The 26,966-nt window shown below is 37.5% G+C and overlaps 1 protein-coding gene across 1 annotated transcript in view; it reads right to left on the bottom strand.

Annotated features, from left to right (window-relative positions):
* The window catches only part of TTC29 (tetratricopeptide repeat domain 29), a 156,035-nt gene that overhangs the window by 42,850 nt on the left and 86,219 nt on the right, over positions 1-26,966 (bottom strand). Inside the window, exons 9-11 of the mRNA XM_079770315.1 lie at positions 15,201-15,292; positions 6,578-6,701; positions 1,867-2,095 (exon numbers count right to left, since the gene is read on the bottom strand). Coding sequence (XP_079626441.1) covers positions 1,867-2,095; positions 6,578-6,701; positions 15,201-15,292 — 445 coding nt within the window. The remainder of the gene's footprint in view (positions 1-1,866; positions 2,096-6,577; positions 6,702-15,200; positions 15,293-26,966) is intronic.

Raw genomic sequence — 26,966 nt, 5'->3', positions numbered from 1 at the left:
GTACTTTGAGCTAAAATATTCTTTGTAAATAAGCAATTGTGTTGATAATGTCATACAGGTTTTATTTCTATATAGAACAACTGCCCCTAAAAATGTTAAACACCCTAATAGCATGAGAATTAACTTATTTATATTTGAATCTGAATGATGATTATCTCTCACTTTTATAATGACGTCGCTCATCCATGCATAGATTTCTAATCTTGATCAAATGAATCAGTAAGGGGGTGTACTTTCTTAGCATTCTGGAGAATTTAATCATCTCTAACATATGAATAGCTGAGGTTTTACTCTCTGAATAATAGTTTCAAATGCATTTCTGTTCTATTCCCAAGTACTTTAGAACACAACACATTCTTACAAAAAACACAGAGATAAAATATAAAATATAGAAAAATAGCTTTATAGAGTAAAGAAAAGTAAAATAAGATTTTTAAAAAGTCAAAAGCAGGATTGTAGCAATTAGACACATGGCTCTGATCAGAAGCCGGTTTTGAGTATTTTTTTCATGATCATCATGTGATGGCTAAAGTCCATCCAAGGTAAACTTGAAAAGACTCAACTTACTCTCTACCAAACCTTTTATCAAAGCAAGTATTTTACTAGATGGGTAGTACTTTCCCTACTTGATCTTTGGCAAGGAAGAATGAGAAATGAAAGGGGAGATAACTCCAAACTACAGAACAAACTCCCCAATATGTGACAAGACAACATTTAGAAGTAAGCAAAATATGATCAAAAGTGGTTATCAATAATTATCAATAGTTAACCATAAATATTTTGGGGGCACTTGAGCACATTGAAAAAATTCAACAAGCCTTCTGTTTTTAAAGACTTCCTCTTGTTTTTTCTTACTGTGCATAAATTTGGAATGAGACCATTCTTACTTCATAACTAGGGGACAGATGGTGGTAATTGGTATTTTGCTAATATAAAGAGTCAATAAAATTCATTTGTTCCCAATTTACTGTTTATTCTAGGGAGGAAATAAGTACCAAGAGAGATTATTGTTTTATCTAAACAAGAAAAAAAAAAAGAGTTCAAAGGTGGAGATGCTTCTTCACATTACCAAATTTTGCCAAATGATTCCATTTGAGTTATCCCAAATATTTAAAACATGTTGCTTTAAAAAGTTTGACTTGCAAACAAATAATCATGTAACCCAAGTTCTGTCACAGGCAGTACTGTTTAAAAACAAACAAACCCACCCTAATCTAAAATTCTTAACTGAGGACTAAATCCTAGTCAAGTTGACAGGCAAAACTGACCCTCCCCTACCAAGTTATTTGTTTTAATGGACTATTTTGACTAATTGTCACAAGCAAACATATATAGGAAAAAAGTGGCATTGAACAAAATTACTACCAAATATTGTTGAAGTTAATATTCAAATCTGAATTGACAAAAAAAATAGGAAAATTCACTACCATCAGGACAATAAGAGTTTAATATTAATCAGCATCTATATACACTTGCTCTTGTCAATAAGGCACAACACTGAACATTTTTAAAAAAACATAAACTTATTTCAGTCTTCACAACTGATCACTACTTACTGTTGAATATTGAAGATCACTGATATTAAAAAAAAACCCCACACAGCTTGAGGATGGCCATTTATCAAGTTGAAGGCATCATTCCCATGATTTTATGCTTTCCTTAAAATTGAAGTTACAAGATAGCACAAAAGTACATACATATAATATTCACATAAGGAACAAATAAAATTGCCCATATAATTAAAATCACCAATGACTGAGTAAACCTTTACAAATGAAAATGACTTAGCCATTAAGAATGATGCAAAATCTAAAGTGTTTAAAAAAACGCACACCAAAAAACCCCCCCAAAAACCCAATGCCTTACCAATAACTGGATCAAGTGCAATGTTACTTCTAGTCTCCTTCCATGAGAGCAGGCTGTTAAGGCTGGAGAGATCTGCAGCTTCTATATAATTGCTAATTGTCAGCATCATCTGATGAGCTTTTGCTATTCCGTAATGAACTTTGGTTTCATCCATCAGAGGGACATTTGTTAGCTCTGCTGTAGTGTCAAAAGCTTGCTGAAAGTATTCAGAAGCTTTGTTGTAGTGTCCCTAAAAATATAAGAGAAATAATTTTTTCTTAATTTTCAGTTTACCACATGTCTTCCCACCTTGACAAGTACCACACTGTTCTTTCAACAGTTACAGCAGTTCATCTTCAAGAAGAAAGTGATGGCAAGCAGGGTCTCTGTTACAAAAAGGTTTTCTTTAAACATCGGGATTACTAACTGCGCAATTCTTGAAGTTAATTCACTAAGAAAAATGTATCTATCAGGTTGAACTGTATGCAACAAAAGTTTTTTGGATAAAAAATGTTCAAATATTAGCATTTTCATATGGTTTAACCTAATACATGATAGCAAAAAGAAGTTTGGGAAAGAATGAATCAATTCACATTGATATGAATGGTATTTTCTTACTTGTAGTACTGGATTTACCTAATGAAATATTTTTAACTAGCTTTAGCTCTCAGGCACAGTGCAAGATAATTTCCAGCCAAGCTGTTAAGCTATCATCTGTGAAGATAGATGTATGTGTCTATTGACTTAGTGTTTAGTCTTGTTCTCCCACATGCACATGCCATTCTTGACTGCGATTAAAAAAAAAGAAAAAGATCTTGGTAGGACTAGTACAACCTAAATGATCATTTAAATGTCCATCTCTTCTCCAAGTTCTCGGCAATATTTAAATTACAAAAATTAAAGGTCTTTGTTGTTGTTCTTTTTTGTTGTTGTTGTCATGCTCATCTCTCCTCCTAAAAGCTATTGCCTACAAATGAATAATGTTTCCCTAACTTTTATGAAGTATCAGGGCCAGTGCCAAGTACTTCATATATATATGTCATTAGCTTTCATAAGTCATCCTATGAGAAAATCTTATTTTACAAATGATGAAATTGAGTCTCAGAGAAAAGACTATCTTCTGCTGCCCCCAAGTCTTCTGAAAATCCTCATTAAAAACTCTTCCTCAAAGAAAGATATTTTTAGAATTGAGCTATATTTATAAAAACTCTAGGCAACAAGATTTCCTTTCTTCACTGACATAACACTTTGGGCTCCATTCTCCTCTCTCCTTCCCTGCCCTACCCTCACCTTACTTTCTATTGCACATACACAAAAACTTACATGCATTCTCTTTTGAAAGGAAACCCTTACGAGAGAATGCTTTGTTACGGATTTGTGAGTCATTCTCTCACAATATTTTATGAAGGAATTAGAAATAAAAACACCACAGTAATAGCTTTATACTACACAAAGTTCAGGTAAAGTGCACACTCAACTCCATGTACCTCTGTGTAACTGGAGTTCAGAGAGCAGTCAAATTGACTGAATAAAGAAGTTGCTGGCAAGGTGAGGAGAGGAAGAAATAAGGCTTATGTGACAGTTATGAGCAGCACATATAACACTCCGTTACATGCCCACAAGGACAGTTTAGGTGAACCATTTATTCAAATGGTTCATTCCAATTAAATTTGCCAATTTAAACAGAATCCTTCTATATTATACCAATAATAATTTTTGTTTGCTGAGATGATCAAGTCTTTCTCTTATTTCAAAGTATAAAACATAGAATAATAGAATTTATATGAGAATAAGATTACTTAATTAGGAAACAAAACTATCAGATATGTATATGCCAATTAGTAAATTAGATGATTGAGAAACAACAGAAATATTGAACATGAAAATAAAATTCATTGAAATTATAGATTGTCCTGCTAGACATCAAAGATACAGGATAAAATATATGAAAATATATGACTAGACCAAATTTTTCTATTTTTAATGTGTTTTTTGTTTGTTTGTTTGTTTTTAATTCCATAGAGAGGAAGGGAGAGGGAGCGAGAGATAGAAACATAAATGATGAGAGAGAATCATTGATTGGTTGCCTTCTGCATGTCCACTACTGGGAATTGAGCCCACAACCTGGGCATGTGCCCTGACCAGGAATCAAATCATGATCTCCTGGTTCATAGGTTGACGCTCAACCACTGAGCAACACCTGCCAGGCCAAATATTCTTATTTTTAAGAAGAGAAGTATAAATACCTAATTATTGTTCTAGTTATAATTCTGAGCTTTAGGCTATTTATTGTTTTAGGTTGGAGGCTCAGTTAGGAAAATTAGGGACCATAAATAATTAACATATATTTGAATTTCCAGAAATTTTTTGGTATATTATTTCATTTATGTTAAAACAAACTCATTCATCCATCCACTTATTCATTAGCCATCTACTATATGCCAGCCCCATGCCAGACACTGGGAATTCAGCAAAGAAACAAGTTTATGATCAGGAGGTGAGCTAGCTGTCAGTGTAAGTATTTATGCACTTAAAGCTTTTATTAGATCTTATTTAACAAGTGCTTTTTCTCCCTTAAAAATAGGAGCATTAAAATGAGGTAATTATTCTTTTTTTTTAAATTTTTTGCAAGTATTACATATGTTCCCCTCTCTCCCCCATTGACTCTGTCTAACCTGCTCCCATCCCTCACCCCAGGTCTTCACCACCCTTGAGGTAATTATTCTTCCCTTAAATTGTACCTAGCATTCAATCTTTAGACACACAATTGCCATAAAACTGGCATTAATGTAATTTCTCTAGTTTAAAACACTCTTAATAAAATACCACATTAATTCTCAGATGGAAGTGCTTTTATACATACCTTTTTGGAATGAGACTTCATTAAGGTATATTAGATTTCCAGAATTTTAATTCTTTAAGAGTTTAATATCTAAATTTAATCTCTTCTCCAAAGGTTCTGTCTAACCTTGATAGTTAATTTCTGTTATCAGTTAATCCCCATCCTATTATAAAATTCAGAAGATTCTAGTAATTAATCCTGGTAATCTTAAATATGAGTTTGAGAATATGTAAATGAATTTATGCATTTCATGAATGCATCTTACTAGATGAGAACTTCATTTAATGTTATAAATATCACTGATAAGCATTTAGTGGACAATTTCAGGACAGAGTCTTGATGACATCATAGGCCTTGAAACAAAGCTTGTGTTATTACACTATAACATAGAATTTTCAAGCATGATTCTGATTCTTACTAGATTTTTTTTGGTGTCTGAAATGTTACTCTATCTCAAGCTCAGAACAAATGGGCATTTTCTCAGAAATAAGGAAGAATAATTTCTTACACATTTCCCCTGCTATTTTAGTGTTGGAACCACCATTGTTTTAACTACATTATTATTCTCTGATTTTATTAGGGAATGAGAAATCTCATTAAGTTATTTTCCCTAAAACATTCTCATTTGACCACTTTGTATTAATTATATGTTTTCAATGAGCAGTCAGTCCAGAAAAAGATCATCTGAGGAGGGCAGGATTGGTGGCCACTTTTAGGACTATGTAGTAAAAGAATTATTTTACTACATAAAAGAGAATTTATCTAAGATAAAGGATATTTTTAAGATATGTTAATTTTAATTATACTAACACTATACCAGTGAGAGAAAACTCCAACATTTTCCCAAACATAGTTTTGTACTGTAATTGTGGCCTTATAATAATATTATTTCTTAGACATTATTATTAGAATACATTACATGAACATATGAAACCAGAAAAGGTTTCATCATATGATGAGGCCCTTAAAAGGTAGACTGACAAGTACCATTAGATTTGCTTTTAAAGATTCACTACAAGTTTTCAAACTGCCAAAATATTGTACAAGAATAAAATAGAAGTTTAGGATTTCAAAAGTGAGAAAAGACTACTCTTCAGTTATACAAAATTGGTTACAAATTTATTGATTGATTCAACAAACTAATTTTTTAGCTCACCAACTCTGAGCCGGGTTCTCTGCTAGACACTGGAATAAAATAATAAACAAGGCAGATACGCTCTTTGTTCTCATTAAGCTTCCATTCCAGCCAGATTAAACAACAATAGCAACAATAAAATGTCACAAATAAGAAAACTATAAGATAAGTGCTGCGTGGAAAGTTAACATTAAAGTGTGACCTGCATTTCACTAGTAGTGGCCTCTTGAGTGAGATACTTTTATTTTAGACTTTTTTACTCGTCTTTCTCTCTTCTTTCCCATAACCAATCTGCTGCTAGAATTACATATTTCCTTCAGAACTGCTCTTGGGACTGTCCTGTCTTCTCCTGAGGACCTAGCAGGGGCATCACCGCTGGGTTAGTAAAATGAGAATTTGGAGCAAGAGCCACCAATGTCAGTGTCCGTTGATGAGAGCCAATTAATATAATGAAGTTCCTTTGAATTTAAATATTTTAATTGACCTTCACATCTGAAATTACTTAGGACCTGCACTGGCTGTGAAGATGGGCATCAATGTTGGCAGCTTGTGGTGACTGTGCCCGACCTGGCACTCAGGTCCTGGGGGAAGAGGAAAAAAGAGACGGTTCTCTTTCTAGTCACTGCCCTGTGCATCAACTAAGTCCTGCAGTCCCGGGGTCATTCTGCACAACGTACGGGGAAAGTGAGGATACAATGGGAATATAATTTTAAAGCTACTCCCCCCCCCCCAAAGCGAGAAACACATATACTCACTTTTTCATTGTAGATGTCACCAAGCATTGTACTTGCTTTCACAACATCTAGATTTTGAAAATTGTTTCTTGCCAGTTTCACAAATTTCTTCAGGTATGTAATTGCTTCTATCATCTCTCCTTGGCTAGAATAAATAAGACAGGAAGCTATTGGAGTGTCATTTCACTTAATGTCACAGTGAAGAGAAGATCTTGTGTGTCTTCTGCTTTAGAAAGTGCAAGATGGTTACCAGGATAATGAAATTTAAAGTGAAAATATCAAATTAAAAGTACATGGCTTGATTTTGTGGGAATATATAGTAAGTTACAATGTAAACCTTGTAACCTTCATGCATTGCTGATGTTAATGTAAACTTCTGCAGCTGTGTTGGAAAAGAGCTGGTCAATTCCTCAGAAACTTTGACATAGAGTTATCACATGACCCGCCTATCCTACTTCTACATATATACCCAAGAGAAATGAAAATATGTCCATACAAAAGCTTGTACATGAGTGTTCATAACAACATTGTTCTTCATAACCAAGAAGTGGAAACAATCCAAATGTCTATGAATGGATAAAAAAAATGTCGTATATCTGTACAATGGGATATTATTTAGCCTCATTCTTATAAGAAGGAATGAAATATTGATACGTGCTATTATATGGATAAAACTTGAAAACACACTAAATTAAAGAAGCCAGTCACAAATAGCCACATATTATATAATTCCACTTACATGAAATGTGCAGTAGGCAAATCTATAGGGACAGAAGGTGGGTTAGTGATAACCAGAGGCTGGGGAGAGGGGCAAGGGAGTGGCTGCTAAAGGGTGTAGGGCTTCTTTTCAGGGTGATGAAAATGATCTCAAATTAAACTCTGTAAATATACTGAAAATGACTGAACTGTAGACTTTAAAAGGCAAATTGCATGGTATATGAATTACAACTCAATAAAGTTTTTTTTTTTTTTTCAATAAAACCTTTTAAAAGTTTATGAAAGGTGAATGGTAGTTTGTTTTTTGTTAGCATCCCTCGGCAGTGAAGTCTCAGGCATCCCAGAAGTTACCTATACAGGTGTTATATATTGGTAAAATGCTCAGAAAGACATCGTTTCTATCAGAGTGGTTGGTATACAGTATACCAGCCATTCATATATTTTTGACTGAAGCAATGGTAGAAAGTTTGAGATGGGAAACATTTATGCAGTAGACATGAAAGTCAAGCTTCCAGGTAAATTGTGAGAACCGCAGTCATGGGGTTGGATGTTTGAAGTTCATGACTGTAAACTGTCTTCTGGATATTCCAGTAATATCAAGAAACCTAGAATGCTACTTTCTGGGGGATACAGTTCCTGCTTTTAAAGAGTTCCCCTGTCAATTTGGAGAGATACATATATAAATTCGTGCATGGGATTAACTGTGATGGGTACTATGAACTGTGTATAGTGCTTTGAAATTTGGAGCATATTCCCTTCAATATCCTCCTCACAAGAACACGTCTAGAGCTTATAGTGCAAATTTGACCTTAAAAGGCAGCCAAAGGATTTGGAGCCAACTCCAGGGAATACAACGGTGAACTCAAAGCACCTATATAAATTTGAAAAATTGTCATGTGTTTGAATTTTGAAATGGATCGCATGTTTAGTGTATATAGACTCAGGCTCCTTGCTCTGCAACCAGGCCTCTTCCTCCTGAACCTTTACTCAGGCCTTAACACACAGGCTGGGAATCCCTGCTGTTAACATCCCATCTATCTCCAAATGGTCTCCCTCTGCACTGTTCAGAACTTTCAGCTGATTTGTTTTCTCAGATTTTTATCTTCCCTGGTATCTTACTGACATTAGAGTCTCTACCCATCCAAAGTTGACTCTTTCCAGAGTTCTAAGACTGTCCTCCCCCCTCCACTAAATGCTTACTATGGGCAATTTCTCATACTGCTATGGTGTGCTCTAAGTCCTATATGCACATATGGCAAAGCTATATTTCAGCCCCTCATTTTCCCCCTGTACTAAATTTCCAACTGTCCAGACTTACTAAGCATGCAAAGGAAGAAAATTTCCTCTAAGTGGTTATCTTAAAAGATGTCACCTAGTGATGAAGCTGATGGCATCTTGGAATCCCTCTTTAGAAAACATCTTCATAATGTAGGTTTATTATAAAGCATTTATAAGTAATTTAATCAATTATGTCCCCCAAATGGAGTTAGCCCTAGAGATTATTATGTGTTTTTTTCCTAAATGTGACTCTAAATCCTTTGGCTGTTTGCAAATATCAAACCCACCTCTCAAACAAAGATACACATCTATAGGGGTCATTCAAAAGAATATGCCACAAGCATTTCAAAGGTGTGTAATTTATTATTATCATTTTTATTTTTATAAATCTTCATTGTTGAAAGAATTACATATGTCCCCCTTTTTTAAAACAGGTGGTGGCAGGATTAGAGGTATCAACTTGCATAACCTCCCAAGATTTGACGAGGACCACATTCATGTTCACAGATAAGCTTTAGTATGTTTATAAAAATCGGGTAAATTGCTTTAAAGTTGCAAAGTGCTATGGTTCAATTAGAAAGATCTAGCCATGAATTCCAAGTTTGGCCTTTTAATTGAATATCTTTAAACACATCTTTCTCAGCTCCAATGTTCTCATTTTTAAAGTGACCACAGAGTGTTGTGAGATGAAAAATTACATGTATGTATAGCCTGGCACATAGAGATTCATTAAATGACAGCTATTATTATTATCCCCTCTCAGTGAAGTAAAAAGTTATCATACCCACAGTTCTCTGCTTGATAGAATCTAACACCAGTTGAGAAGAAAAGTCAAATTAGCTAAACATTACTTTTAGAAAATCTTTCATTATGCAATGATTTGAGGGGACACTTTGCAAGACAGATAGGCAAATGAAGTCCAACTATCTATTTTCTAGGGGACATGTGTCAAAGAACTAACACTTTTTGTTTACTTGAGTATCAGGCACTATCAAATGCATTATTTTTTCCTTTCTTACTGGTAAGAGAATGGTTTACATATCAGAAATAGAATGGAATTTTACATTCCCAAAGTTAATATTGCCTTTTATGATTCAGTTCTCACCTTCTCATAACAAATTTATGATAATCTTCTTCTACATTTAGGCATGGCTCAATTCTCCAGAAAAAAAATTATGAATTGTTATGAGGATTATTTCAAATGCAGACATGAATTAAAATAACAAAAAGAGGTACACTCATTGCTTTAATTTAAATATTTGTTTCATGGAAAAACAAAAATGATATTGAGATAACTCAAGAGTATAAAAATATAAATAAATAAATATACTAAGAATTTTGAGCAAACTCATAAATTTCTAGAACTAAAAATGTTTTATCAAATTGATGTTAACTCTCCAAGCTCTTTCTTGGATAGTAGTATTCAAAAAAACAAAATGGTGACATAAGAAAAAAATAGAGACTTCTTTGCATATCACTTTAAAACCTCAGGGAAAAAAATTATTGTTTTTATTTAGCTAAAATGGACTCACTGAAGCTTATTTATGCTCATGTTCCGAAAAGCTGATATGTTTTTGTTGGAAGTATATTTTGAATTAAGTTTGGCCTGCTGAGGATTGTTAAATCACAACATATACAATCAAACAAACAAAAAAGCACAACAAGTTCAGTGAATAAAGAAATACAAAATAGTATAAATAAAACTATTGCTGGGTGAGTCGAGTTGTTTTCCTCCCAAAGGAGCAACAGATCTCCAAAGCATCGAAAAGTATCTGGAACTTGCTCTAACAAATAATGCTACAGAAATAGCCTTCCCATTATAAATTATATGCTCCACTCAGTGAATGCACAGTTCTATAGCCAGCAAAGCTGTTAATATAGCATCTGAAATATAAACATTATATGTTGCTTAAAGGATTTATAAATTTAAAAGTTAGCCTTAGATTTAGAAGACAGTCTTTCTTTAGAAGGGAAAGAATAAAATTTTTTTTCTCTCACAGAAATGTTAGGGATTACTCGAATGAGTTCATGGACAAGGTTAAAATGTTAGACAAATATTAATTCCAGTTTTCTATATGCAGTGCACAGGTGCAACTTGAGCAGCATATTATATGGTATAATCATTAAATTCATTCAACCAGACCTTAGAGAGTTAAAAACATATATTCTGAGGAACAGGACTCCTCGGTCCAAAGAATGAGAATGAAACAGTGCAGAATATTTGTGTATCAAGGTGATTCCAGTTTCCAACTGGGAAAACAGGACTGTTAACACCCACATCCCCTGACAACTGTCCAATTATGTATATCACACTTGGCCTACTGTTTGCAGTAGAAGTAATCAATAAAGGATGTGGTTGAGTGAACATAGATTTTGGTTGAACCAATGCATGAAAACTTAATCATTTACTCAGAGAGAAGAAATCAAATAGAGCAGAGATGAAGCGGCCACCGAGGGGTTTGTTGATTGTGCTCCCAAGTTTGTGGGCCACAGATGAAAGCAATAAGGCAAATGGAATCAGTGACAGGAGAAAATGTAAAACGCTGTCCTTAATTTCATGAATTAATAGAAATGTTTTGATGTATTTTGGGGGGTCATTTTTAGGAGATTTCGCATCAAAGCCTGAATGTTCCATTTTAAAGAATATATGGAAATTACTAGGGCATGTCATTTCTCTCAAGCAATAAGAAATTAATTTTCAGCTATAACAGGAAGGTAATTTTCAAACTTGAAACTTTGTACTGATTGATTGAAAGATGTCCACTGTGGAAAGTTTTCTAGGAAATAATTGAACCCGAGTTTATAAGAAAATTTACAAGCGCTATGGAATAAACCCAGGCCCACTGTGACCAAGGTGTCTTGAACAACTGTTATTTCTGTAATTCCCCCCTATATAAGCCATCCTGATTATGTTGGAGAGTTGTGCCATTTTGGTAAATGAGTTATTTCAGAAAATGAGGCCAAAAAATGCTGTAAGAAAAATTGAGGTTATTTCTCCTTCTATATTTACTCTAATTGTCTGTCTACATATAATAATACTTACTTGGTAATTTCTCAACTCACTGTCTCTTTGTTTTATGGACTATAATTCTGGCTTTTATAGCTGTGTCATAGGCAATTGTTACTGTTAGAATACTGACTCTTTTTTTTCACTAGTATTTCGAGTAGGAAAAAAAGACATTGTAAATGCTTATTTTCTGTTACGCTGCTTAATGTTATTCAGACCAATAGCAAAAATAACAAACCCGGCTCATTATTAAAACCTGCATCAATAACTCTAATACCAGGGATAGTTCTAGCATTACCAACTGAGCAGCTCTGCATTACCAAGTCCTCAGCCTTGAGGGAATGTGTTTTTCAGTTGAAATCACAGTATAAATTCTTATAACCATTTTAGAAGCTTCCAGCCTTAAAGCCTATTCACCCTTCATGCATGCTCAGCGGATGGCCTCAGACACACACTTATCCCAGACATGGCTATCCTCTTCCATTTCCTTTAAAGGGATAAAATATGTTTATAGAGATAGGGCTTCCCATTAGTGAAGCCTGTGCAATTGCACAGGTTGGGAAAGAGATTTAGAGGTGATGCTAGGCTCCATATGCAGCTTGATTTATTCCTCAGCCGACACCACCATCATTTCCTCTATTTTTGTTGCACTCTATTTCTGCTAATCTGAGGACAGTTTAGGACTATGAAAGGGACATACATATGTGTTTGTGTGTGGGGTTGTGTGTGTGTGTGTGTGTGTGTGTGTGTGTGCATGTGTCAAAAAACACCAAGCCCTTGAAGCAAATTTTTAAAAAAGACCACAAAATTCATATCAAAACATTTCTAGTAAGTAGTGGGCTTGATTTAATAAGGCTTCTCAGATATTTTGGGTGCTGATGTCGCCTGTACAGAACTTTCGGTTTTGACACATCTGGCCACCTCTCGAGTTATTTTGCACACATGGAGGAAGAACATGCCAAGGCTCACACTTCCAGGGGTGCTCCTCCATGACCACCAGCAATGCTGCAAGTTTGGGTTGGAAAACTGTTGTGGACTTGGGACACTTTTGCCCTCAGACCTCAGAAGAAGCACCTCCTGTATTCTTGCAAGCTGCATAGCATTATTAAATTTAAAGCCCACAGAAATCATCAACAGCTCCATTTGCAATTTGGTTGAGGAGAATTCTTATAGGTGGAATTAGTTTCATTTGGAATAAAAGTGAGGTGGGGATAAGTCTTCTTGCCCATTATAGGTTTGCCCCAAGGCAGGTTGCTGGACTGTTGAGAATATTGGAATTGAATTGTCCCTATGAATACCCTAAACACACCCTACTTCATATGTCAAATCTTCAAAAACAATATTCTTTTCCACACCTGGACCCCAAGTAATACGTAAACAGTCAAATTAAAACATCAGATTGTCTGTTGTTGTTATTGCCAATATTTACCAATAATTGTTCAACTCCCACCTAGCTTTTACTGTAGAGACCAGAAATTCAAATCCTGGAGTAGAGACACTAAAATATTCAGATGAAACACTAGGTTAACAGGCGAGAATTAGTTTAAGATAATCACATGTCTCCAGAAGTTTCAAAAATAATTGTATTTTTGTAACCAAATTGGGCATTCCAACACTTGTCTGCTCAATATGTTTACAAAAGAAAATATTTTTCCCTGGAGTTTTATCTCTTTAGTTACGTTGGGACACAATGTCATTTTGTAAAAATTATTTTATAAACACATTAACGGACACATTTATTTAAGTGTATGGGCTCAGGCCAGGTCTGCTACTACAAAGTAAGATAAATAATCCAGTCAGTTTTTACTGATTCTGAGAAGTGCTAAGAGTAGAGCTAAATAATTTAATAATCAAATAGAGCTGGACAAAAGGGTGCAGAGTTTGTGTGCCCCACATAGACACTAAATTGAATACATTGTATCTATTCTTTGTGTTCAAACATTTGCTTCTTTTCAGTTGTTATTTGTAAATAAAAGTGTAAGGGACAGCTGGGTTGATCTTCCATGGGTTAGTCACTAATCTTTACTTGGAGGGACCACGACACTCATGTGGTTCTGCTTTCCTTGAGTAGATGTCCATTCTCTCCTTATGAATATGTCCATGTCCTTAACCATGGATCCAGTGATGACTGCCTGGCATTTTGTAGGGCACCTTTTCTTTCATTGGTGTTGGATTTTAATATTTATTTATTTATCTATTTATCTATTTATTTATTTATTTAGCACTTAATGATTATTATATAATGACTAGAGGTCCAGTGCACAAAATTCGTGCATGGGGGGGCGGGTATCCCCTCAGCCCAGCCTGAACCCTCTCCAATCCAGGACATCCCTCTCATAATCCTGGACCGCTGGCTCCTAATCTCTCACCTGTCTACCTGCTTGGTCACCCCTTACTGCCCCCCGCCCTGCTGGCCTGCTTGCCCCCAACTGCTCCCCCACCAGCCTAGTCGCCCCTCACTGCCCCCCTTGCCAGCTTAATCACCCCCAACTGCCCACCCACTGGCCTAGTCACCCCCAACTGCACCCCCCACCAGCCTGGTCGCCCCTAACTGCCCCCCCTGCTGGCCTGGTCGCCCCCAACTGCCCCCCCTGCCAGTCTGGTCGCCTCTCACGACCCCCCCGCCAGCCTGGCCGCCCCATGCAGCCTGCTATTCAGTCGTTTGGTCGTCCCCCACTAACCCCCCTGCCGGCCTGGTCATAGGCAACCATCTTGTGAGGCTGAGAGGGTCAATTTGCACATTACTTCTTTATTATATAGGATGATCTACTCTTTCTTCACTAGGCATATGTTTTCAATGACTTTTAGATAACAATTTTACCTTTTAAAACACCATCCTGTATATATTTACAAGTAAAATATAAATGAGAAGAAATTAAACTTGACACAATCTATACCTATTATTATTACTACTATCATTATTAAAAAGCTATATCATGTATATAACATACCCAAAACCATGGTCTTAACTTTGATAACTTTTCTTATTCTTAGACTACCTTGCCTTAAATTATAATGCTAACGATGCTCCTATATGATGCAATGCTTAAATGGAGTATACAACGGACACAGCGCAATGAGTGAAGGGCCAATCATATACTTTCCATGGAAACATTTGTATCAGAGGTTTTTCATGTATACTTCCCTTAAACTTTCTGTTTTAAGTGAAATTTTGGGAATATTGTTTTTGCACCCAATTGTTCCTCCAGATCTGTTCGATGGAGAGATGTCTTAATGGAAGCAGCATGACTGAAGCATAAGTGGACAGTTTCCTCCAAGAGGAGATCTGGCAAGGTTGTGGTGAGCCACAGTGACTGAAGCGCACTATGTACCTCTATGCTCTCTGCTTTTTTAACCTGTGCGATGTGACCTGATTTTCCCCTTTCACTCAAGGTCATCACTAAATGTACAGAAAATCAAAAATAAAGTAATACAAAGGAGGAATAGACAGGGAAGACTTTAGACGCGTAGCTCGAAATACCACATTGGTTTAAAATAACTTACGATGAAAGGGTCACTTAAGAAAGGCACTGCTTAAAATTTAAGCAGGCAGTAATGGAAAGCGACAGACCTCAAACAATTTAAGTCTTTCACAGTTGAGTGAATTCCCAGTGACAGGAAGACAAGGATGTGCTAACTTACCTCTGCAGGACTCTGGCTATGGCTTCATAGGCTCTCCCCAGGCTCAGGTCATCCTCCAGGTCCGTGGAGATCTCACTGTAAGTGCTGAGGTCCTAGCCAGAGGAGAAACACATGTGAAATGTACGACACGGCCAGAGTGATTAAAATTAATGGTTGTTTTTAATGTTTCCATAAACTATTTTTTGTTTATTAAAAATTCATGTTGGTTTGGTTTATTTTTATCTATAGTGTAACTTGTTTCACAGCATTCTCTTTAAGCCGTGACAGTGAGGTCTTACTTTCATGAAAATAATTCTTTTCCTGCACAATCCAAAATCGTCCAATTTATATAACTTAGGTGTGAATAAATAATTGAATGGCTTGCACCATTATTTTAAAATATGGGACTATTACCTAAGGTAATATAAAGCAGATTATAGTACTCTACTATGGGAGCTTAAATATCACTTTTCTTTCTATAAATAGCTGTTTGAAAAACATGAATTTAGGTGCCAGGCAATTTCTAAATCTATCATTTTATTAGATGCATTTCTCACAGTTTGTACACGTATTCAGTATACACTAAAAGTATTTCTTACAAATGTACTTCATTACCAACAATCTCTTCAATAATCAAAAGATTATGGCTGCCACCGTCTAATGCATGATATTAATTTAATTTAATTTAACGCTGACATCATCTGTATGGTATCATTTTTCTTTTTATTCTTTTCCCCCTTCAAAGGCCAAGAGAAGGAAAGTACGTAAAACAAAGCCCCCATTCTTTCTCCTTCCTTCATTGTTATTTGATCCAACCTATTACACACAGGAGGATACAGGAAATCTCCAAAGACCTCTATGGAAATCCTTTTGGTACATTTTCTAAGAAAGAATTAGAGTCATTTGACCGCGCTGAGAGTCGGTATGAGGGAGGACACAAAGATGAGTGTGGACCATGGCCTGAATTCGGCAGCCCAGAGAATTAAGTATTAGAGGCAGTGTTGGTCTTCTTCTTTACTTCCTAAAAGTTAATAGTTGGGAAATAATTTAGAGAAGGCCATTGGGATACCTCATAAGATTTGGGTTTCCAAGTGAGTGCTTGGCAGATACTGATATTAAAACTTACTGATACACGCTGACCCAGTTTAATTCCCACTAAACCTGCAAAGTTCAAATGTTTAATTATCATTGTTAAGGCTTTTAATAAACCTTGTATAGACCTGAGAATATTCTTCTCACTTGGTCTTGCATACTGACAACACCTAGACTTAGTTAGATATGCCTTGACATAGACCTTTCTGAATTAAGGGGCAGAACTCCAAAATTTTGTGAATTTATGAGGCCTTATTGAATCCAAGTATAAAAATGTAGGAAGAAACTTTCTAGTATCATTTTTGGCCCACATATTTTTATCTGACATTCTAGAACTTTAAGATTTACTATTATATTGTGCCAAAAATAGTTTGTTTTCAGCAAATATTGTTACCGTGTGCCAGGTGCTACATCATACCCACAGAAATCTCAACTAGTAGAGAGCATGCTTGCAGCCCTCGAGGCCTGATGCAATTGTGGGAATTAGTGATGACTGAAGACAGGTTTCTCCAGTGCTTACTGGTGCTTACACTGTGCCACTCCCCCATGCCTCTGGCCTCCAGGGCCCCTGAAGCAGTACAGTAACATATGGGGGTGCCCAATTTTATCTCAGAGGTAGGACTCTTCAGTCCTAGGGTAAGAGAGTAGGTGCCCAAGTAACTATAGGGAGATGCATCCATGTTGACAGCTCTCATCTCACACCAGTGTGCCATGTTTCCAGGGAGCAGCAGGGCCCAAAACAGCTCAGTCTGGGGTTAGGTTTTGGCTTCAGACTTGATTCTATAGAAGCTTCTTCACAGAGCCAGACATGGAATGGCTGTTGGAATGAATACTAACCATATAGTAAAAAGACTCGGTTCAAGTTCCAATTCTTTCATGCTCAACATATGTGGGCCAGGAAGGCTCCCTAAACTTAGTTTCCTCAGAAGTAAAAAAAGAAAACCCACTTCTGAGAGCTGTTGTGAGGCTACCATGAGATAATAAGAGTGCGATATTGTAAACCTTAGGACAGGGAGTCTCTGGGAATAACCAGCCACCGGTGAACGACTCCTGGTGAAAGCTTTCTTCCTCAAGGCAAAGACACAAATTGTATTTGTGGTGTGAGAAAGTTCCTGTATCTCCTGTACCTACAAATAGGAAACACATAGGCAGTGGGGAGAATACAGGTCACACTGGTCCAACAGGGAAACAGCCAATTACATGAAATCCATGTTGAGGACCTAAGTGCAGTAGAGGAGCTCATCTAAATCAAGGACAAGGCCCCGTTCCTCAGGAACATGAGCACTATTGCGAGAAAGTAAAGTCAGGTGAAATCATAAGGAGAATTCAACGCAAAACACAGCAGATTGGTGAATTGTATAGTTCAACCTGAAGGGAGTAGAAAGGACATCGTTAAAATGAAAATTAAGAAAACCCATAAAAGTAAGTGGAAAGAGAAAGTGAGATTATGAATTCTGAGGAAAATAAAGATGTTTTATATTGATCTCATAGTAAGAGTCCTCAAGTGTCTTTTAAAGTTAGCAAGGTATAATTTAAATTTTAATAAATATTGATCAACTAGAATCCTTAGACAAAGACTAGAACCTCTTTTCAAAGAATACTTCAAGTGATAAAATACTGTGTGGAAATCTGAGGGATCCCCTGTATTTGATTGACTATCCCAGTGGCATGCAATATGTTGGAAACAAGTCCAGGGTCTGGAAGATTAAAATCTAGAATCACAAATAGAAGAAAGAGGAAAGAATCTCAGGTACAAAAAAATTTTGTTAAATTGAAAATTCATGACATATCTTTAATTTGTATAGACAATGAACCTAATCAACCTTTATTAAAAAACAAAGGAAAACACTGATTAAGCATACTACAATGTAAATCAATCAATGCCAAATTGTGCATGAAAATGAGGTTGCCAAAATTGGAAAAGTCAGGTCACATACCTAATAAAAACTGAGTGCTACATGGCCAGTGGATCAAATTGTTTCAATGGTTTCAGTGAATAATGGAGATGAAGGTTTGACAATGATTTCACTGAAATGAACCCTATCTTACCACTAGAATGAAATTTAGTCACTTGGAAAGATATTTTCAAATAAAATCCAAGTTCTTAAAATGAGATAATTTATATGGGTCACTTAAAAACAAAATTCATAGCAGCAGATATGAAAGTCAAGTATTTGTAAGTCACTGATATTAAAAAAGGTAACTACATGCTATTTGCATTTCCTCTCATTATCACTTTAAGAATTCTTAATAATGCTCAACCTTCAGGATTAATGTATTATTCAAAGAACTCCTTTAGTACATTCCATTAGCTACTTAGATGTAACTGTAAGGTAAAATTATATATGTGTAAAATGTATATATTATTTCAATTCAAATATAATATTTATGTATGTTCATATATATATGTTCATATATATATGTTCATATATATATGTATATATATATACACACACACACATATATATATATGAACATATATATAAATATATGGGTTTTTTTACTAGAGGCCTGGTGCATGAATTCGTGCATGGGTGGGGTCCCTTGGCCTGGCTGGAGATCAGGGCCGATTGGGGCCATCTTGCCCAGTCTGGAGGGGAGGGACCATGGGAGGTTGGCCGCTGCGGGAAGTTGGCTGTGGCAGTGCACTGACCACCAGGGGCAGCTCCTGCATCGAGCATCTGGCTCCTGGTGGTCAGTGCACATCATAGTGACCGGTCATAATGGTTGCTTAGGCTTTTATATATACATACACACACACATATATATATTAGATATAATCCTGGTCTTAAAGATCTTACTATATAAGGCAATAAGACTTACAGACATTGAAATTGTATAGTGCTTTAAGTCTGCATTAAGGACTAAAAATTTAGTCCAAGGACATTGATTTATTAAATACTAAGTGACTTATATGTTCCAAGCCTCAATCTTGGTGCTAAGGATACAGCAATGAATAAAGCAAAATCCCTGCCCCTACACAGTCTACACTGTATTTAGGTGATGAGGAGATGATTTGGAATGAAATCCTATCTAATAAAAGAGTAATATGCAAATTAACCACCACTCAGCCACACCCACAAGCCACACCCACCAGCCAATCAGAGCAAGTACGCAAAATAACTCCAACCAAGATGGCTGCAGCCACAGAGAGCAGGAGGGAGGCTTGGGTTTCCCTGGCAATGGAGGAAGCCAAGCTTTCCACACATCCTGGCGGGCCCAGGCCTCCACTCAAGGGTACAAAGTTTCAATTATAGGCAGTAAATAAATTCCAACAGAAATGGCAGCAGCCATGGAGCTGGAAGAGCAGGAGGCTAGGGTTGCCCCGGGCGATGGAGGAAGCCAAGCTTCTGCAGCCCTGGTTGGCTCAGGCCTTCACTCCAGGCTACAAAGTTTCAATTATAGAAGATATATAAATTCCAACAGAAATGGCTGCCGCCACGGAGCGAGCAGAAGGTTTGGCTCCACTCCAGGCTACAAAGTTTCAATTGTAGAAGATAAATAAATTCCAGATACCAGGGCCTCTGCTTGGGTCGCTGGGGGGGCGTGGCTGGCCTGCAAACCACCATGGGCCCCTTGCCCAGGCCGCCCCATGCCCCAAGGGCACCCCCACCCTGATCCGGGACACCCTTCAGGGCAAACCAGCTGGCCCCCACCCATGCACCAGGCCTCTATCCTATCTAATAAAAGAGTAATATGTAGATTGACCATCACTCCAACACACAAGATGGCTGCCCCCATGTGGTCAAAGATCCTGCCCCCATGTGGACATAAGATGGCCACCACAAGATGGCCAGCAGAGGAGGACAGTTGGGAGGGACCAGGCCTGCAAGGGAGGGCAGTTGTGGGCGATCAGGCAAGCAGGGGAGGGCAGTTGGGATGCACCAGGCCTGTAAGGGAGGGCAGTTGAGAGGGACCAGGCCTGCAAGGGAGGGCAGTTGGGGGTGATCAAGCCTGCAGGGGAGGGCAGTTAGGGGTGACCAGGCCGGCAGAGGAGGGAAGTTGGGGGCAAACAGGCTGGCAGGGGAGCAGTTAGACATCAATCAGGCTGGCATGGGAGTGATTAGGGCAGTGATGGGCAACCTTTTGAGCTTGGTGTGTCAAACTTCACCAAAAAACTGAGCATAACTCGGGTAGTGTGTCACTTTGAAGAAAAAACATTATTTCGCAAATGTTTCATCCTCAGGAGCAGCAAATGTTTCATCCTCGGCATGCGGCCACCTCAGAATTGAACCTGGGACCTTTCAGTGCTGACACGCGTGTCATAGGTTCGCCATCACTGGATTAGGGGGCAATCAGGAAGGCAGGCAGGCGAGCAGTTGGGAGCCAGCAGTCGTGGATTGTGAGAGAGATGTCCGACTGCCCGTTTAGGCCCGATCCCACTGGGGTTGGGCCTAAATGGGCAGTGGGACATCCCTCGAGGGGTCCCAGATTGAAGAGGGTGCAGGCTGGGCTGGGGGACACCCTCCTTTCCCCCCGTGCACGAATTTAGTGCACTGGGCCTCTAGTAAATAAATAAATAAGTGAATTTCAGCTACTCATAGGAACAACGAAGAAAATACAACGGGGAAATTCTTCACCTAGAAGGAGAAACTCAATCTGCATTTTAAACAAATGATAGGAGCTGGGTCAGTAGTGAAGAGGGGCAGCTTGAGCAAAGGATTGGAGATGGGAATGAGAGAGAAAATAAGGGGAAAAAAGCTTTACCCAGTACAGAGAAGCCACAATGTCCAATATAAAAGTTTGTTTAAAAGTTCATACATAGAATGTTTTGTCTAATAATATGGACCAAGTAATCAAAGTTCTAATTGATGACATTAACTCACAAACTTTCCAGGTGCAATTTAACTTTCTGATTACCAAGAAAGAATTTGATTATTGTTCTAAAAGTAAGGCTGGTCATTCCATTTCATCCATTTATTCTACCTGCACATAAAAGTAGTCTTTTTCAGGACTTTTTTATCTTTCCACCCTCTAGGTAGCTCAATGTGCTTGGTTAAAATGTGCCACATTCAAGATGCAGCAATTGGCTGCCTTGTTTCCCATGATTCCAAGTTTTCAAAATTTTATCTAGCACTGTTCCCATGCCTAGGGAAAGGAGAGGAAATATTTTTCTTTCTCTCATGGCATAGCCTAGAGCATGCACAACTCCAACTAATGCTGATCAGTGACGTGAAGTTTAAATGGGCCTTGTGCTCTGCCTGGTGACTCTATCTACCATTGTCTCTGCAGGAAACTAATCCAATCCATAGAAACTATGTAAATAAGTTCTTGCATCTAGACCATTTGACGTGGAAATTTTGTAATTTTGTAAAACTTTTAGTGAACTCTAATCTTAACCTTTACATCGTATTTCTGCTATTTTTTCCTACATACAGTATATTCCTTTCTCCAGTTACCACCCTCCACCCCTCTGCTCTCTCTTAGTTATTTCAATATTTGAAATCAGTTGGGACTTTTACTCTGAGGGGATAGACCAGGCTTTGGAAGGGCCTTATGCGATAATTAATCAAATCTCCCTCTGGGTGCTCCAATTTTCTCCAAACATCCTAGGCTTTCAAGTCAGGCAGGCCTACTAAGGAGCTGAGTGGCATGTATCGAGTGACTGAATGCCTCAGGTATAAAATGGAAATGAATAAAGTCTACCTTGAAGGGATGCTATGAATTTCCGATAAGATAAGGTGTTTAAAAGCACCCAGTAAGGTCCTTTTACAAACAAGAGTCCTCTGTGATTGTCCAGGTTGCACATGCACAAAAGCAGCCCTGATTCAGAGCTATCATTGCCCAAACTGCATAAGTTATTTTCTATAAATCTAACTAGAAATTGAAAGGTACAGAATAATAAGCCTGAAATTTATATAAATATGTGTGCATCTTTATCTGTCCTTCCCCCCACCATTCCTACAAAAGTTTGAAACACAGTTATGTGTAGGAGACTTTTACAAGCTAAATAAGGGTACAAATGGAAAGCACATCTGGTAAAAATAAAAATATTTTTCGTTTCATTAAAAAATCAACAGTACCGCCCTGGCAGTGTGGTCTAATTGATTAGGCATCGACCTGTGCACTGTAAGGATGCCAGTTCGATTCCTCATCAGGCCACATACCTGAGTTGTGGGCTTGATCCCCAATATGGGGTTAGCAGGAGGCAGCTGGTCAATGTTTAGCTCTCTCATATTGATGTTTCGATCCCTCTTCCTCTTGCTTCCTCTCTAAAATTCAATAAAAAATAACTAAAACAAAACAAAACAAAAAATAAACCCACAGTACCCCCATTAAGGATTTGAATGAAGCAACTGCTTAATTTTCCCAAGCATTTATCTAACCTATCAGTTCTCACATGGGGACAATTTTGCCCCCTGGAGATATGTGGCAATGACCAGAGACATTTTAGGTTGTCCTCACTGGGAGAGGTGCTCATGGCATCCAGGGAGTGAAAGCCAGGGATGCTACTCAATACCTCACAATTCACACATGGCCCCTACAACAAAGATTTATCCAGTCACAAAGGTAAATAGTGCTTTTATTGAGAAACCTTGACCTAGCCTTCACTTGAAAAATATTCATGATTGGAAACTATCTCCTGTGAGGCTAGCCACTCAGCTATCGGAGAGTTACGTGAGAAAACTATTGGTAGAGGTGAAGCAAAATCTGTAACCTCTGCCTACTAGCCCAGGTTGTGTTTTGTGGGACAACACAAATTGGTTCCCCTTCCATGTGACGGTTCTTCCTGTCCTGAAAGATGGCTGCTTTGTCTCATCAAAGCCCCCAGACTTACAGAGGCATCCGGGATGCTCTGAAACAAGTGAGAACAAAGACCCAACAGTTTAGCTGCATTTGAACATTTTATTTGTAGTTTCGTCTGCAAGTCTAAGAGTCCTAGAAGGGCTTAAATAAACCCATTTGGACAAAAATATGTCTGAAAACCCATAACGGGGCATCCATCAGATTTGTCTGTAAACAAGAAGTTATGAGTCCATTGCCTGGGGTGCATTTTTTTAACCTCTTTCTTTCTTGCTCACATTAAAAGGCAGCACAACACACATTTTGTTATACATCCCCTTCACAAACTCCAAATTGTGCCTCTTCGTAATGAAAGCTTTACACTGGACTCAATACAATGCAGTACTTTGAGGAGAAAAAGACGATGGTACAGTTTTATTTTTGTGTAATAAGAAACGTAGAGATAAAAAAATCAAGTTGCCATCTTGAGCTTGAAATCATTGTCAAATCTTATCGGAAATACATTTATTCTGATTTCTGGCAATCTAACCCCCTTTAGCCATTTCACAGTTGGTGAGCAGAAAGGATGTTTCTGCCTCATTTACAGTGTCTGAACCTGATTCAGACAATCAACTGCAACATTAGTCAAGAAATCGATGGCTAATGATTTCTGACAAGCACTGCAGTAACAGGCTGAGGACCAGACTGGGCAGCAACAGCAGTCAGAGCGTCTTCCTGGAGCCAGCAGTAGGCAACGGTGGGAGATGATAAAAACGGAGCAGACAGGGTTGGTCTCACATAAAGTTTCTTAAACACACTGTGCAAGCGCACAGTATCTGTCATGCAATAACTACATAATCCTTCCCTACAAATATGTTATATTGAATCAACACTAAGGCCATCAAGCATGCAGCTCCATAAACTATAATACACAAAAGTAGTAAAATATTTTGCATTCTGCTGAAACTATAAGTTAGCAGAAGTGTAGCCTTACTGTTTATATTGATCATTTGGAGTATGTACTCTTTCTCCCTGAAATGCATTGCTCACCATTTGGACTGCTTACATCACCCAGCACATAAAGTGAAAGCCACATGGTCTACAGAAAGGACTGAGTGTTAGAAGACATGAGTTCTAGTTTCTCTTCTGCCATGAGCTCAGGGTATGATCTTGGATAGGTAACTTGGTTACCTTGAGCTCCGGTTGCCAAGTCTGCAAGACAATGGGGTGGGACAAAATGATCTAGAATTTTCTCCTCCAAAAATATGACTTTGATTTTAGGACTCTCCATTGATATATTTAGTAATTCAATATATGCCCTAATTATTTTCAATCATGTATCTTTGGCTTTAAAATACCGGTAAATTTACTTTATATTAAAAAAATTTTTTTAATGATCACTCATTTCATTCAGTTGAAATTTTATTTTCATGCTACCCCCTCATTTGAACAACCTTGTATCATCTTAATGACCTACATTTATTTTATTAAAATATATTTTTATTGATTTCAGAGAGGAAGGGAGAAGAAGAGAGAGATAGAAACATCAATGATGGGAGGGAATCATTGATTCGCTGACTCCTGCATGTTGGAGTGAGCCCACAACCCAGGCATGTGCCCCCGACCGGAATCGAACCTGGGACCCTTCAGTCCACAGGCGGACACTCTATCCACTAAGCCAAACCGGTTAGGGCTACATTTATTTTAAGTCCCTACAATGAAATAGGTGATAGCAAGAAGAGCTGCATCTACAATGCTTTTGATTCATATTAAATAGCAGTTATTATAAATGCAACGATCAGTGCTCTTCAAAATTAGCAAATTTTTCTTTTACAGTCTGAAATTTTAAACAATTTGATAAAAATTTAAGGTTATCCTTAAATTTCATAAACTAAATTAGAGTTGCTAGTTAATTTCTCACATGCTAGGAGTATTGTATTTTCAAAAGCTATAAGGATAGTATTATACCTCTCACATGTATTGTATTTTCAAAAGCTATAAGGATAGTATTATACCTCAAAAACTTTCCAAGAATCTTCTCTCACCTAAAACTCTCTCTCTACACATCCATGTACAGATGATTCTCAAATTCCAAAATAATATGATAAAATTCCACTTACAGTTAAAAATAAAAGTTTCCTGAATAATAAATTGGGATACATTGCTCAAAACTGCCACTTCCTAAGTTGGTGATATAGTTTTGTGCTATGTTAATGAGGGACATATTAATGAAGAATTTTTATTCTAATACTCAGTTGTTATTTTCTATACTATACATCTGAAAGCATGGAAATATTTATTCTGTACAGCCTAATCAAAGTATGAATTATATTATATAGAACCTTAAGAAGAAAAATTCTCTGCCCATAACCTCCTGCGAGAGAAATCCATTGGAGGCTTTGTCTTATATATTGCTAGGGGGACCTGGACCAAGTGAGGTGGCCTCATATAAAGTGTTCTGTTCAATGGAAGATTATAGTGATTATTTAGCTCAATCATGTTCTCTTAGGCAATCCAGACCCACTGAGAAGTTAGTGATGGCAGAATGAGAAGGTGCTCAGAGATAACTGAACACCAAGATAGTGACCGAGTTGCATCAATAGAGTGAATCAAACGGACGGCTGCTGCTGAGGGGATAATGAGAAAATTCAGCCCTTGTCTCCTAGGGCGTCCCCCAGCTCCCCAAAATCTTTCAGTCTGGGAGGCCTGCTGATCCTGGGTATTCCCGGGATAGGGTCTCTCTCATTGCCACAGGAATCTTTACAATCAATTCCCTTACTTGTTGTAATCTGAAAGAATCTCTTTCTTATACCCAAAGAATAAAACTGAGAAGTACTGAGACATAAAAGGGTTCTCTAGAGCTAAAGTGGCAAGTAAATAACTTCAAGCCTTTTCCTCCTCTATGTTTATCAGTGAGAGACAATACAGGTTGATTCTCTCCATGGCAACAGGCCAGTAGACACAGGTTATATAAAGGGGTGGGGGTGGGAAGGAAGTTTTGTGTATATTTTTAAGCTGAGAAATAATCAATCTCCACTTGGCTATGTTTACATGAGGATGAAAAGTGAGTGTGAACAATAATTCCATTATACCCATGATGACATTAAAAGTAATTTCAGTTCTCTGTTATTTATGGAGACCAAAGAGAGCAGTGGCAAAATGAATCATATGATAAGCCCACCAAATCTAATTTGACCAACTAGGTATTGTTGCTGTTTTTCAGGGCAGAAATGTCAACATCATTGTCCTCTGGACTGTGTCATGCAGGCCTTCCACTGAGGAATGAGCTCACTTCTCTCCATCTCCACATCCTTCTGCCTGCATTGGTTTTCACACCCGACTCTTTCAGTGCTTGTGTACTCACACATATGTACACACACACACACACACACACACACACACCATTTTTTGTGCTATTCTAGCACTTTCCACAGCATTAATGTATCTACTTATTAATATTTGTCTCTCTTCAATTAGATCATAAGTGCTGTAAAAACAGGAACCATATCTGTTTTGTTCTCCATTATACCCCTAGCTCCTAGTCTTATGTCAAAGTTGACAACTGTTGAATAAATATGGTAGAGCCTTTGCAAAGTACTGGTAGTGAAGTACTTGCAGAAACATTAATGTGAATTTCATGATATTTTATATGCTATATTATAATAATTTTATTATATATAACTATTTAATTGGCTTAAAGAAAAATAAGTTCTTATGTAAATTATTATATAACTAGAGGCCTGATGCACGAAATTCATGCAAGAGTAGGCCTTCCTTCCCCCCGGCTGCCAACACCGGCTTCCCTCTGGCACCCAGGACCTGGGCTTCCCTCACAGCCGGCTTCGTCTGGAAGGTCGTCAGGTCTAATTAGCATATTATGCTTTTATTATTATAGATATTAATACATTTACATATTACACCTCATTATCCTATATAATAAAAGCCTAATATGCTAAGTGTCCAGTTGTCCAT

The sequence above is a fragment of the Cnephaeus nilssonii genome, assembly GCF_951640355.1.
Source record: "Cnephaeus nilssonii genome assembly, chromosome: 5".
Taxonomy (NCBI): Eukaryota; Metazoa; Chordata; class Mammalia; order Chiroptera; family Vespertilionidae; genus Cnephaeus; species Cnephaeus nilssonii.
This window is presented reverse-complemented; position numbering and strand designations above follow the sequence as displayed.